The sequence below is a fragment of the Pungitius pungitius genome, chromosome 1 (assembly GCF_949316345.1).
Source record: "Pungitius pungitius chromosome 1, fPunPun2.1, whole genome shotgun sequence".
NCBI classification, from domain to species: Eukaryota; Metazoa; Chordata; class Actinopteri; order Perciformes; family Gasterosteidae; genus Pungitius; species Pungitius pungitius.
The window spans coordinates 31,988,085-32,002,374 of NC_084900.1; the positions used below are offsets into that span (position 1 = coordinate 31,988,085).

The window sequence follows — 14,290 nt, forward strand, 5'->3', positions numbered from 1 at the left end:
TTGAGTCAAATGATTAAAATAGAGTGGTTAGATTGACAAGTCATGCGAATAAATGTGAAAGACCTCAAACAATCTCATGGGGAAAGTCCAGTTTAGGTTTGAAAATGTCATGAACAGGTCAGAGCAATACGGAAAAAAAATACACGGAAGGAATAAGACTGTAACGACCTGCTCACCGTAGTCATGCCTTCGCTTATTGTAGCCGTGTTTCTCTCTGGAGACGGTGGGCGTGATGATAATGAGCTTTACAGTAAGAGAATTCTAGGCTTTTACTCAGCTCACGTGAGCACGTTTTCCCATTTTTGGGTTCAGCTTTAAACATCGTGATCAAACTGTGTTTATGCATACCAATGGTTGCACGTGGTGGATGTATGAGAATGCCAGGATACAATCTCACAAACACACACGCGCATAGACACACACACACACACACACACACACACACAGAGCAAGTTCTCCTCCCCGACCCAAATGCACACACAAGATGGGCTACTAGTGCAGATATGGAGATAACAGAGTGGAGTGGGGGGGTCCTGAGAGAGCCATCATCGATCTCCCCGAGGGAGAGAGAGAGAGAGAGAGAGAGAGAGTGAGAGAGGGGGGGGGGGAGTGAGTGAGTAAGAGAGAGAAATCTGTCAAGAAAAGAAGAAAGCGAAGCGCAGTGCCGGGCTGCATCTTCATCCCAGCAGACCCCTCCCCTTCCCCCATATTTCTCTCCCCCCTTCCTCTCTCTGTCTCCCTGCCAGCTGATGCTGACTGGAGGTGAAGCGCCTCCTCTGTGCCCTCGTCATCCCAGCGAGAAAAAAAAAAACCTGGACGGACCCCCCGCAGATTTGGAATTGTGACACAGACTAGCCCATCACTGGGTGACAGCGGAAGGGAAACTGCACATTTGAAAGAGAACCAAACCGAACCAAACCGAGAGAGAGAGAGAGAGAGAGAGAGCTGAATAAGACCGTACCCCGGTAACGCAGGGGGGGGGGGGGGATCGAACAACTTCCAAACGGTCGCGTCCTTTGGAGCCGTCGCCAGCAGAGAGGTAAGACAGAGCTGCAGGCGCGTGCACGCAGCCCATATGCGCAGTACATGTGCATGTTTGCGCAATAGGCGTCCGTGCGCTGGATCACAGCAGTGCGCACTGCGTGTGAAAACGCGCCCGCTGTGTCCATCTGCACTCCGTCACCGTGTTTATGTTGAGCTGCACCGGCTGAAGGGGCTGCCATAACACACTGCATATATGGCGCTCGGCGCGGCGCGCGCCTGACGTATGTATTTCGCGTTCGCGGTGCGTGTTGCATGCGTTTGCCCCGCCACTTGCTTTCGTGCTGCGTTTTAGTTTGCAGGTCGCGGTGCGAGGGAACCAAGTTTGTTGCATTCAAACGCACGCGATCTGAACACCTGTTCTGATGGAGACGCGTGATTGCGCGTGGGCGTACGTGTGCGCGTGAGGTCTCATCAGAGGGGAGGCTTTGATCATGTGCATTCTTTATATGTACTTTCTCATTGTGTTTTTAAGATGTGTGTGGGCATGTGGTGTTACTAGTGAGAGATTCTGCAGCAGATCTCCATGGAAGTCTTTTAATGACAACACTGCACAAAGTGTGTCCGACACCACGAACATGAAAGCTCACTCGGATCAGCGTTTGTTTTTTTTCAACAGATTTGGAGAAGATGCGTTTTTGTTTTTTTGTTTTTCCAGGTTTCAATGAGAGATGGCCCCTCCAAGTAATCAACAGGCTTGAATTTGTTTTCACCTGTTGGCATGTGCACTCAGACAGACTAACAGACGGTGGAGTCTGACAGAAAGATGATAATTAATAACTCAATGCTGTCCCTGAACATCTGATATATTCATAATGTTGTCCACACCTGTTCTCCAAGTTACCACTGTGAACATGTGTAATGAACCCGTAGATAATCAACGTCACATAACCAGAGCTGCTCTTAAGTCCTTTACACAAGGCTGATGAACAAACTTTCTACTTTCCCCACCTTGTTTCACTGGTGGGGTGCATTTTTTTCAACTTTCTGGAAACACATGGCTGTAAGGCTGAAAACAAGCAGAAAGCACATTACCTTCACTGTATCAGCTTATTAACACATGTTTATGTTATAGGTGTCCTCTGAGGGTGTTGGGGAGCCTGCAGATATCCATCACAATTGTCGATTGTGGAGTTTTGGGTGTATGTTTAGTAACAATTATTCCACCGTCTTGGTGGAAATATACAAGATAGTTACTGGTGTGTGTTCCTCAGACGTCATTGTGGGTATTCTTCCTCATCAAATCGTATTGAGGGTCTTTGAGTATCAAACAAAAACATCATTCATCCCTCAAATTTGAGCACGTCACGATGATGTAACGCGTCATTTCATTTTCCTCTCAGCCTTTTTTTGGAGCATCATCGGGTAATTATTATTTCTTTTCATCAGGACAATGGTTTGGGGTTAGACTTGAGCCGTAATCCCCAGTACTAATGGAGTAACTCTGTTACTGGAGAGAAAGGAGCATTGTGACATTTGGTTGTTGTGACATGGCACAGATTTAAATATCTACACAGGACATATTTCAATTTCCAACAAAAGATAATGCTGTTTGACAACTTTACAAAAAGCAGCTCCCTTACTCATCGACAATAAAGCATACCTGGTATCTAATTCTCCAGGCAGCAGAGGCACCAGGAAACAGTGTAATATTAACCCCTCTTGCATCTGATGCACCTTCATAATTATAGATAATACACGGATTACAGAGTTTCGTTGGACTATAGTCCATTAAAACAACACACTCACCCATTGTATTGTTAAAGCCTGAATGTCTGTATTACAGAAACTTTTGCAATCTCAACATTGTTTTCTCCAACAATTACACTTAAGTCCTGCTGAAACAGAGGTTATTGGTAACCGACTATATTTTAAATGAAGTGATTCTGTTTTCATCCTCTAAATATAACTTCTTTGTAGAGAAAGGTGTCCCGCTGTCACACATGACTCGGCATAAAAATTCCAAACAGACCTGCACGTCCCAATTTTTTAAATAGCTCACCGTCCTGCCACCATTGCAGCCATTTTTTACGTTTGTTGTTCAAAATGACATATTTGCCACAATTTAATGAAGCCTTCCACTAAATAGATTTTTGAAGTATGTTGAGAGAATTTTCTGATTCATGGATTGATAATTACAGGGATTTGAATGCGGTTTCATCCAATCTCCATATTTCCGTCGAGTTTTGGAATTCATGACACATGTTGGGTTTTTTTCTGTTTTCTTTTGAAAGCTTCAACATCTGGATGGACAAATAGATCTGAAAGTAGTTTGACAATGCAGTCAGCGAACGCACAACGCTCGGCGTAGCTTCACTTTCCTCTGAGGCACTCTGTCACACGTCAGCATCATTAGTGCGTCCGTGTCCTCGCACACTCGGTTACGGCGGTCCAGTGGCCCACCCAAAATGTAACAGCAGCCTTACATGGACTTACACTTCAGGCTCAAGTTTAGCTGCTTATTCATCAGGGCACACACAGACACACACACACAGACACACACACACACACTGCAGAGACAAAGCAAGTGAAACCAAACACACCGATGCGGCTGGATGGATGTGGAGGGAGGGAGGGAGGGAGGAGAGGGAAAAAAAGTGTTTCAATGGGGAAGGAGATGAAGAAGAGATGGAAAGATGAGGAAATAATGAAGGAGAGATATGAGAGCATAGATACCGAGATAGTGTACCGAGCCTGGCATCAACCGCGGGGGAATTTAGCAGCACAGCAGTGAAACTTTGCTGTTGATTTGATGAATATTCATCATCCGGCAAAGAGAGGGAGGGAGGGAGGGAGGGAGCCCGGTTCACGGCAGCACTTTGATGTGTCGCTAACAAACAGTTGAGTTTTATTATGGTGTGTTAATGCTCTAATCAGTGAAGCATTATTATCATGTGTTCAAAATTGAATTCTTAAAATGTTTTGTTTTGGCTAAAATCAAAGAATTGTTACGGACAGCAAAATAAAATCGGTATAAGAGGGGGAATTACTTTTATAATTCGTTACCATGGTCGGTTATGTGCTCCGTGTTCTAATAGGAACTGTAGGTTTTGTGATCGGGTGCAACCTGTCCAGACACCCTGAAAACAAAGAGTTAAAAATACCAGCACATTGAGTGTTTCATCTTCAGGCTTAGCGCCTCCTTCTCTATGGCAGCCCACAACCCCCCCCCCCCCCCCCCAACACACTTCAACGCTTTCATAGCAACTCACTCCAAACTTGTACGGGCTTGCATCATGTGTTGCAGATTTGTTCAGCGGTTTGAACGGATCTGATGATGTGCCCACTGATCGCGTCTTCCAGTTCCGTCTGATTGGTGAAAACTGTTTTGTCAAACTTTTATCAAACCGTACATACCGCATCTCTTGACTTTCCTTTTCACATCAAAGGCAGCAGATTAAACCATAAGAAACGAATTGCCCCAAAGAGCTAAATTAAAAATCAGTTGATACCTGGGTCAAGCCAAATATTGTTTATGAGGGATAATAATCTATAACACCAGTGTGACAGGTCACTGTGAGTAGACTTTGTGTTGCTGCAGTTCAGCAGGGACCAACAGAGTCACCTCATTTCAATTAAATAATCGACATCAGGACCTTCACTATTTGGAGTGTGTTGTGCGTTAATTGTTGAGCGTTGCAAAACCTCATCATATATGATGATCAATTCAAAAGGATTTCGATTTAATAAGTGGATTTGGTGATGATGATTAGACATCAATTACTGCAGCAATAGTCGTAATATTTGAATCACCCTTAGAGTCCTCTCCTAGAGAATAGAAAATAGACTTAGATTTAGCATAGTAGGAACCAGCAGGTAACCACAAACATATTATAAAAAAAGGCAAAAAATTGGAGCTTTTGTCCATATTTTGTATGATTACAATAACAATTCATGGCATTGCAGCATGGCTCCTTTGTTTCCTTCACTGTATGTTTTAAGAGAGTGCAGCACACCCAATAGTGCTGCACTCTCTTTCCCCCCCTTAGTTACCGTTGCTGGGCTTGTCCAGCTTTCACACCGTGGCATGTCAATATGGGGTGTTCAAGTCAGTGCAGATATATTCCAAAGAAATAATAGTTAGGAAATGGGAAAGGGAAGGAGACCGAAAGGACTACAATATGCATTTGAGGGATACCTTCACAATATGATTTGTTACTGAGTGAATAACGGGGCCATTAAAGTGGAGGGAAACGCTCAGCAGCCCCAATGAAAGCTTCAGTCCTTGCGTCTTGTCTAGTGATCATTTTATTTAGGATTTTATAGATACTACTTTCAGGTTCAATTCTTTATTCGAAACACTAATTTCTTTTCAATTCATAACATCACGTACTGGTGTGATCTCAATTGCATCTTCAACATCACCCAGTCACAGGGGCTTAGAGTACACCTGTACGTCGCCCAAGCAATGCGAGAAGTTACGTTTAATATGTATCCACACTTAAATGCTGGGTCATGTTCACAATAAAAAGTGAGCTATTATGACCTCCTTGTTGTTATATGGTACTACATGTGACACCGCACCCGGCTGAGTTTAACACATCCCCCGTTCCCCCTCCAGAGATGGAGTACCCTGACGACTTCCTCCTCGCCGAACTGGGCCACCTGCAGTTCTACAACGACTCGTTCTTCGCCAACAACTTCAACGGCACCTACAATGAGACCGAAGCGCTGCTTCCGACGGGGGTGAAGGTCACCATCGTGGTCGTCTACATGATCGTCTGCGTCATCGGCCTGGTGGGAAACTTCCTGGTCATGTACGTCATCATAAGGTAAGAAGACCATTCATTTCCAAAGGCACAACAAATGGACTCATTTCTGATAGAAACGCTTCAAGAAGAGATCAAACTAACACCAGATTCATTTGCCATTTTTTTAAGCATGTGGATTGTTGATGGGGAAAAGTAGGAATGATTCCAGTGAAAACTTAATACATTTCTTTCACGTTCAGCCCTGTGTTGAAATAGTTTAAAAATAGTCCATGTTTTATAGTCCAGTGGTTCTCAACTGGTCTGGCTCCGGGACCCACCATCACCCCTTAATGACAAGCCGCGACCCAAATCGAGGTACATTCTCAAACATCTCAAATTATCTTACTAGCCAACCTCAACCTCAACTTAGCTTGAGACCTCAGAATTTGGGAGATATTCTAGCGGTCAACAGGGGCGGGGGGGTGCTAACGGGCTTTGCGGGTTTGCTGCGCTTGACTGAAAACATGGACGGACGAGCCGGCGAAAAAAACGACATTAAAAAAGTCCCTTCAAAATAAAATCACAGGATGAATTTTTTTTTCTTCTTTTTACATTTTTTTTTTCCCATGCACTAGTCGCAACCCACCAGTTGAGAATCAACGCTATAGTCAATAGTCAACATTAAGATGGCCATGACTTGTTCGATTGAAAAGTAGCTCGCCAGCTGAAATAGTGTGGTGGGCCCCCTGGTCTAAACACTTCAGTGTAGAGAAACCCCTGCGGGTCAGACTTCCAGTTGTAACAACACATCTTCAGCCGTTCCTCTACATCCAAGTACGGGATGATCACTGTTGCTGTAACAATCCATTCTGAGAGGATAAAATCCTTTCAATATTCAGGTCGAAGAATAAATGGAGGCTATTGAATCTTGTCAGCTGTCCTGGATGTGACAAGTTCAGAGGTTCTGCGCTGTGTGCACAAATGTGCACACATGTGCAAAAGTTCTGAGACGAGCTTTTAGCACACACTCCCACAAAAAAGGATTGCACGTCCACATATGGCACCATATTGTTTTTTTTATGTATGTTAAGAAAGTCAAATTCAAAGCTAAAAAACAGACTGGTTATTATACAATATTGAACACAGTTCTGAAGGGTTTTTTTTGCTTATAGATCAGAGCCAAAACCATTGATTTCAACAAAACAGTAGTTCCTTATCAGAAGGATGACTTATAAGTGAATTGAGGTCATACACAGTTCTTTGACATCTTTTATATCTTTTATAGCGTAATAGCCATCCTCAGCATGTGTCTGTTTGAGCACACACATTGCCCATTTCTTAGAGATGGGAAAGTGTGTCTTTTGTGTACGTGTGTCTTAGTGTCGGCAAACATTCCCTGTCAATGGGATTTGAACCAAGCGTAAGTGAACATCTGGTTGTTGCAGTCGGTGGATCTGTGTGCATCCACGGTCGGCCTGGTGGACAGCTGCTGTCTGCTCGTGTATCTCCTGTTAAACCAAAACACTGAGCACACTGAGTGTGTGTGTGTGTGTGTTACTCTGTTGTTGATGATGGGACACTGTTGCTCTGTATGTACACTCAATATTTGTTAGCGTGATGAGACATCTGAAAGCTCTGACCTCGCTTCTTGTTTTTTTTCCAACCCGGAGAATAATGGCATTGTCATTGAAAGGTTTTTCAAATTTCACTCAGCTACAGGGAGCCCCGTAGACATATGAGTCACATGCACACATGCACACATGCACACACGCCAATGGTTATTATTCTATCGGTCCTCCCATACCTCTTCAACATTACCACCCACACACATTATTTCACTCACAGGGTCAACCTTTGCAACCTTTGTACCATCCCCTCTTTCTTTATCTCCCTTCATTCCTGTCATTTTCCAGCTGCTTGCATAAAATACCTTGAAAAATAATCCTCAAACCAGAAGACCAAGAAAATGAAAACGCATAGAGAAAATGATCAAACATCGACACTCTTCTGAAAACAACAACTCACAGGTGTAAAGGCTACGCTGTAGTCAACTGCCCTTCCTGTGTGACAATGTCGGCCATTGCCCACGGTAAAGATGGCTGCCTCTACAACTTGCCAGAAGGCAGCAGCCTCCATCAATCGTTTCAGGTTGGTTGGATCCATCAGCAAATACAGTTTTTGCCTTGTTTTGCCTTGTTAAATATATACAGATTTAGTACACACAAACTGTGTATGGCCTGTTTTTTCCTCACCAAAAACCTTACGGTTAAGGCTTTCGTAAGAGAAGATAGAAGTACCATTCTATTTAGCCGCAAGTCATTGAAACAGCAGCGTTGGCAACAGTAACCAATTGTGGTTGACAGCAGCAGTCAAATCCGCCTCTTCCTTGTAAACAATAACGAGCGACGGAACGGAAAAGGGAAAAGCCATCGAGCCGCATTCACGTAAGTCGCGTATCTGTAGGCAAACCTCGCTCTCGCGTCTTTCCGGCTTCTCATTTTCCCCACATGCCGCAGTGATTGTCATGACAGCGCTGCGAGCTTCTGGTGTGTTTCAGAGGGCTGTGGCGGAAGAGCAGTTCTAACTTCCAGCAGCAGAGCGCCGCAGTGCAGACGAGTTTTTGGGCCGTTTGCAATAACAAGAGCCAAGAGCAGATATTTCTACGCGCATCTGTTTAGAGCTAAATGCCTAAAAAAAAGAGAGCAGGTAGACCACAGGGAGAGATAAACATGTTGCTGAGAATGAGAGCAGAAGAGCCTGGAGACAGAGAGGACAGGTTCGCAGGATGAAGCGGGGGGGGGGGGGGTTTCTGCTTGGGAAGAAACTGCCGGGAAGGATTTTTGTAAGGGGTCTGTTTCCATAACAACAGATGGATCCATGTTGTGCGTTTTGGGACGTCGTCAGACCTTAGCAGCAGCTTTGGGTTCAGATCTCAGAGTGGATACTAAGGCTCGATGATGTCATCATTTCTTGTGTTGAAAATGTCCGGCAATGTAATAAAGGAACACAGAGGTGTCATATAATGTATAGAGGATGAAACGCTTCAAGTTGAATCATTAGTAAAAACCATGAACAACTGCCTCAGCAAATAGCAGATTCTTTGAGAAAAAGCCAAACGCGCAGATCAAGTATAAACTAGTAATTATATGAATGTAATAATTAGATATTCAAGCCTCTGTTTAGACCGTGACCTGGCTGTTACATTTCTATTAAGATCCCGGTTCACAAAAGAGAGTTTTATGATACACCTGAATTTAATCATGTTAAACTTTAATTACAAGTAATTTTATTATAAATTAATAGTTGCTGTTCTCTTTATGAATGGCTACTGGTAAACCTTTTTAGAAATGATCCAATTCTTTTTTCTTTTTTGAATTTATTTGATGCTGATAGTCAGCAAGGGGAGATAGAAGGTGGTCGGGGTCATTTGAACATCAGGCTCAAATCATACATGTCTTAATACATGTCTTGATATGGCCATAGTGAGAAGTAGTATCACTTTTCTCATAAACTGCAATGCAATTTGACTTATTTTATCAACCAGAGAGTTGATAAACCTGGGAGTGACACAACTGTGCAATGTAGCTGGAGCTGCAATGTTGGTGGGTTAAAGCAAATGTTGTAGAAATAAAGAAATAACTCATTTTTTGTGTAAAATAGGCTGCCACCCGAAGCCAACCAAAGACATCTCAGTGACACTAATCAATCCTCCCCTGTTCTGTTATGGTGCACCAGCTGTTGAGCCTGTAACCAGATTTGACTATGCATGTGTTTAAGCATAAAAAGGATTTAACGCAATATGATGCAGTGAGTTTCCTCCTCTTCCAACCTCCTCGGTCACATGGTAACAGCTACCGAGCAAAGTCTAACAGAAAGAATAGATGGTGTGCTTTCCTTCAGGTTAATATCTTCCGGTTAACTGAAATATAAAAACATGTATTTACTGCATTAATATAGTCAAATGTTCTTCTAAATTGCTTTATAGTCATATAGTGTCAGCAGTTTGGGTTGCACATGTGATGGGAGAATACACTGCATGCAGCTTTTTGTAATTTGACTAAATGGCCGTTAAATAGAACACTACCTAATAATCTGTACATTAAGTGGAAGTAAACTGCTAAATAGCGTGCATGGTTCTTTCTTTATTTTGTCAAGTTTCCAAGTTGTCCTTCTGGAAATTGTGTGACTCTTTGCAGCGCCCCGTCAGCCACCTGTTTCTTTGAATAAAAAGAAAAAGAAATGCAACATTCATACATTGGCTTAGAGACATGGTGCTAAATGAATAGCCAATAACCCAGCGGGCGTGGGTGTGCGTGCATGGAATCACAAAAACACAAATGCACACAGTGCATACAGAGTGATTTTTGACCTCTCACTAGTCATCTCTCCAGATTTACATCATGTATGTGTGTGTGTGTGTGTCCCAGTAGCTTTAAAAAATTTTCTGTTTCCAAGAGCAAGTTTATTCTTTAGAGGAATCTCATTCAGTCCCAAACAACGGGTGTTGGTGCATTTGTGTGTGTGGCGGTACGGGTCGAGCTCAGGGGATTTAATTTGGGTTTTTTATGTAAAATATATTGATGGGAACAGAGGAAATAGAGGTCAATAATGGGAGGGAAGGAGAGAGAAATAAAGGGCAAATTAAAAATACATCAGTGAAAGAGAGAAGGTGCATCCTGTGCCACATTATCTGATATCCTCTCATGCTCTTATCTCTGCTATAGTTCCCTTTACGGATCAGGATGTGTGTGTGTGTATTACCTGCGTTCACTGAAAGCCACTATGATCCTCCTGTCAAAATCGTTTTATCCATTTTGTTTGTTCTTTTGTCCTTTGCCCAGGTTTCTCCGAAACATCACTCCTTAATTTTGATCAAATTGCATCTGGAGATTTCCCTGATTGGTGATAAACTTTCCGTTGTAGTTCAAATAAAATAATGAATCGATAAATATGGTTCCGTCATCACTTTTCATTCAACCTTGTTGAACTGTCTTCATGATGTTCTCACCCAGACCACACATGAACACTCAATTTAAGTTTAGAAGCTTGTACGATTGTACGAAAAAAAAAAAATCTTGAAACATCATGATCTAATTGGGTTATTATTTTCTTTTCCCATCTTACTTGGGCAATTTCTGCGAGGAATGATTGGCATGATCCCCCCGTCGTTCGAGTCAGCTGCGGCTGCGCAGTAGATGTCTCTCCCATCAGCAGGCTGACGAAACATTTTTGGCATGTGAAAACCTACGTTCAAAGATGATGGCACTGGAACAACAACAAGGTCATTTTTAATTAAAAAAAACAGACAATGGTGCGTTCACATCCACCTCGGGTACTCTTTGTTGTGTTTGCGGGCTTCATGTTCACGGTGTTGTCTTGTTTGGAATGTGATAATGACCCGTTGTTTTTCCCGCTGCTCTCTTCTGTTTCTGGAACTGCTTTCCAGCTGATCATAACGACCCTTAACTCACACGCACACCAACACCCTTGGCGGACATGCAACCACACCACATGGAATACACGCAATTTATTTTGTCTGACTTCTTAAAGATGTTTTCACCAATGACTACTGTCGCTCAACATCTAGCCCTCCTGTCTAAGTCGCCCACGCTTTACCTTGCTGTACTGTCTGTCTATGGTATTTCATCTATTGCAGTATTTCTTGCTGTTTGTGAACAAACAAAAAAGGAATCAAATGAAAGTTGCACGATGAGTTAAAAGCCCGAGGGTTGAGGATGCTGGCTTATGTAAGTCTGTGAGAATTCAGCCACTACGCTGCATTCTGCCTTCCTCACAGCTCTGATTTTATGGCCATTTCCATAGAAACAGTTCCAACTTCCAACCTGTGATCATAGTATAAACCCACTATTTGGTATTTTCCAGTTTGTATTTAGCCCATCATATTAATGTCTACACAATTTGCACCTGACTGTCTGATGCAGGCGGTAGCATGCCCTTTAATGTAGCAATGCACAAAGTAAGAGTGAGTTAAACAGGCCGCTGGCTGGATTATGTAAGTTTGTTGGAAAGTCGAGAGATGATGTTATCTCATCTATATGGGAATCTTTCACAGAGAGCCAACCAGGAGAGAGAGAGAGAGAGAGAGTCCTTAGCCCTGTGACCTGAAAACTCTGCACCTGGATTGATGTTTCTGTGTGTGTGTGTGTGTGCGAGCGTGTGTGTACTTGAACATCTCGTCCATCTTTGTAAAAACCAATTAGACCTTGAGAGTGAGAACATATTTGGAAAAGTAAGCCCATTCCACCTGTCATCGCCTTCAGACGTATCTTCAGAGGCTTCTTTCAGGGTCCCGTCTTGGTTTGAAGGTCCAGGTAAGAGTTTTGTTTCGGTAAGGGTTCAGGTTGTCCTCACAAGTATCGGCGTACGCGGTTATGTGTGTGTTTGTGTGCCAAAGGGTAATGAGTGTGCCTTCCTCCTTCATAATGACCACAGTGAATTAAGAAGCCATTATTCTGCACTGCAAATGAATCCCTCGTACTCAGGACAGACAGATAGTGTGTGTGTGTGTGTGTGTGTGTGTTTTTGTGTAATAGACACCCCTCTGGTTGTCACAAGACGTCTCTGTCGTTATGACACAGACTCACTCTCATCTGCATATCAGCAGGGGCATGCACACTCTGTAGCCCTCGCTAGATTCCTTCTGTCTCCCTCCCATTTAGCTTTCTCGGTTTTTACCAATTTCACGTCAATCCCATTCATATTGTAGTAATTGGTCAAATTAACAGCCTCGTCAAAGTGCCTACATACTTAGTACAGTAAATCATTGAACACATCACACAGCTGAGTGCAAAGTCACTAACATGAATTAAAAGAAGATGTGGTTCCAAATGCTGTGTTTGTTTGTTTGTTTGTCGCATTCATCCCCTCCTTGATTGATTGGGTGAACAAGTTAATATCATAATCATTGCTTCACATTAACAATGCGAGTATTTTGATTGGGTGTTAAACGTCATCTTCCTTCACTGAAATGTCATATAAGTCTCCTTTAACTAATACATCTTGTCCCTAGTGAGCAGTTAAAAAGATTGATGCATTAACAATGATCCTAATGAGGAGCCAGCCAAAAAAGGTATTTTTCTAATCTCCTTTCCTCCCTTATTGTATGATGGTTACGTTTTAAAATGGACATTTCTGAAACCAAGTCCTTTTGTTTGAATAAAACGAGAAAACTATCTATACTACTATTTATTCTGGAAATATATTTTGTTAATATCCGTCCCGTTTATGTGTCTTTTTAATCCCTCCAACATGTCTTAAGTGAACGGATGAGTAAATTGCCATAATTGCGAAGTTCTTTTAAAATCTTTTTCTGTCCTTTATTCTTTGTGTCTACTCCTGACCTTTTTTCAACATCTCATCTCTAACAATCCTTTTATCTACGGCCGTTTTAACAGTGTTCTATAATGAGATTGGGTTGATGAAGTTTGACCTTACATTTTACTTTAGTGCCTCCATGCAGTGAGGTCAGGAGAGCCTAGATTTGTACTTTATTCCAATTTATTTTTTTCATTTAGTCAAAATGGTCGATATGCTCAAGCTGTTTGTTGTTTTATCATATTTAAGTTCAAAAGAGATATCTGAAAATATCACTCTTTGAGTAAGAGTGGCATGGACTAAATGTTCAACATTAAAATCCTCAGTTATTTGGCCTTAGGACATTTCACATTAGAACGTGACATTTTCTGTCTTATTTGCTTGCCAACACAAAGCCCCCCTTTGCCTCATGTGACAAAGTGAATCTGCCTCCCCATCCTCCCCTTGTGTGGAGTTCCACCGTGGTGAGCTCGACTATCGCCTCGGGTTAAAAAAGGTCACTCACCTGCCTCCATGTATAAAACAAATCTCACCTTTCTGCAAACCAACGTCCTTTGAGATTAGAAATACGTTTCATGAATAGTTTTTGGATCAGTCTTGTGTCCTGCTTGCAGAAACCACTAAATAGTTTAAGGTAATGGATCAGGCTTTTTGTTAGAATTATAACATCAGGAATCCGGAAGCATTTATTACCAAAATATGTCAGACATACGAGGAATTTGACTTGTGGCGTTTGGCGCATGACACCAGACAGTTAAGACGGTGGACAACAAGGCAGGTGGCGGTGCAGTACTTGTTCGCATCAGAGATCCCTCTCATGCCAATTTGGGTTTTCTCATTTTGCCAACCTGCAAATATTTTAAAGGTTGCGCTCATTTCAAATATTCAAAAATATTTACAAAATGATGTCGCTTTAAATCATCATGTAATCACGTAAAGGCCGTGTGCTCTGCGCCCGTCTGTATTTCCATCGGGCCTCTCTGTGTCATGAAATGTGCGGCTGACAGCTTGTTGAGACCCGATCAGAGGAGCTGTGATTTATTAGAGTGCAGAGAAGAGGAAGAAACGAGGGAAACAGAGATCAGACGGCAGATAGGAAAATGAGGGGCGGCTTCTTCAATCCCTCAAAAGTCATTTCCCATTTTTTGCAGTTCTTCTCTTTGTTCTCTGCCATCCTTTTCTTCACTGGCAGCAGGAACTTACTGCCAATGGTTTACGTTCAA

The 14,290-nt window shown here is 42.6% G+C and overlaps 1 protein-coding gene across 2 annotated transcripts in view; it reads left to right on the top strand.

The window, feature by feature from the left end:
- Positions 1 to 620: 620 nt before the first annotated feature.
- Positions 621 to 14,290, top strand: part of oprl1 (opiate receptor-like 1) — a 33,905-nt gene continuing 20,235 nt past the window's right edge. The window contains exons 1-2 of one of the 2 annotated variants that reach the window (XM_037479249.2): positions 621 to 1,039; positions 5,603 to 5,813. In XM_037479249.2, the coding sequence (XP_037335146.2) occupies positions 5,605 to 5,813 (209 nt within the window). In that variant the 5' untranslated portion in view covers positions 621 to 1,039; positions 5,603 to 5,604. The other variant, XM_037479250.2, reaches the window with a different exon arrangement.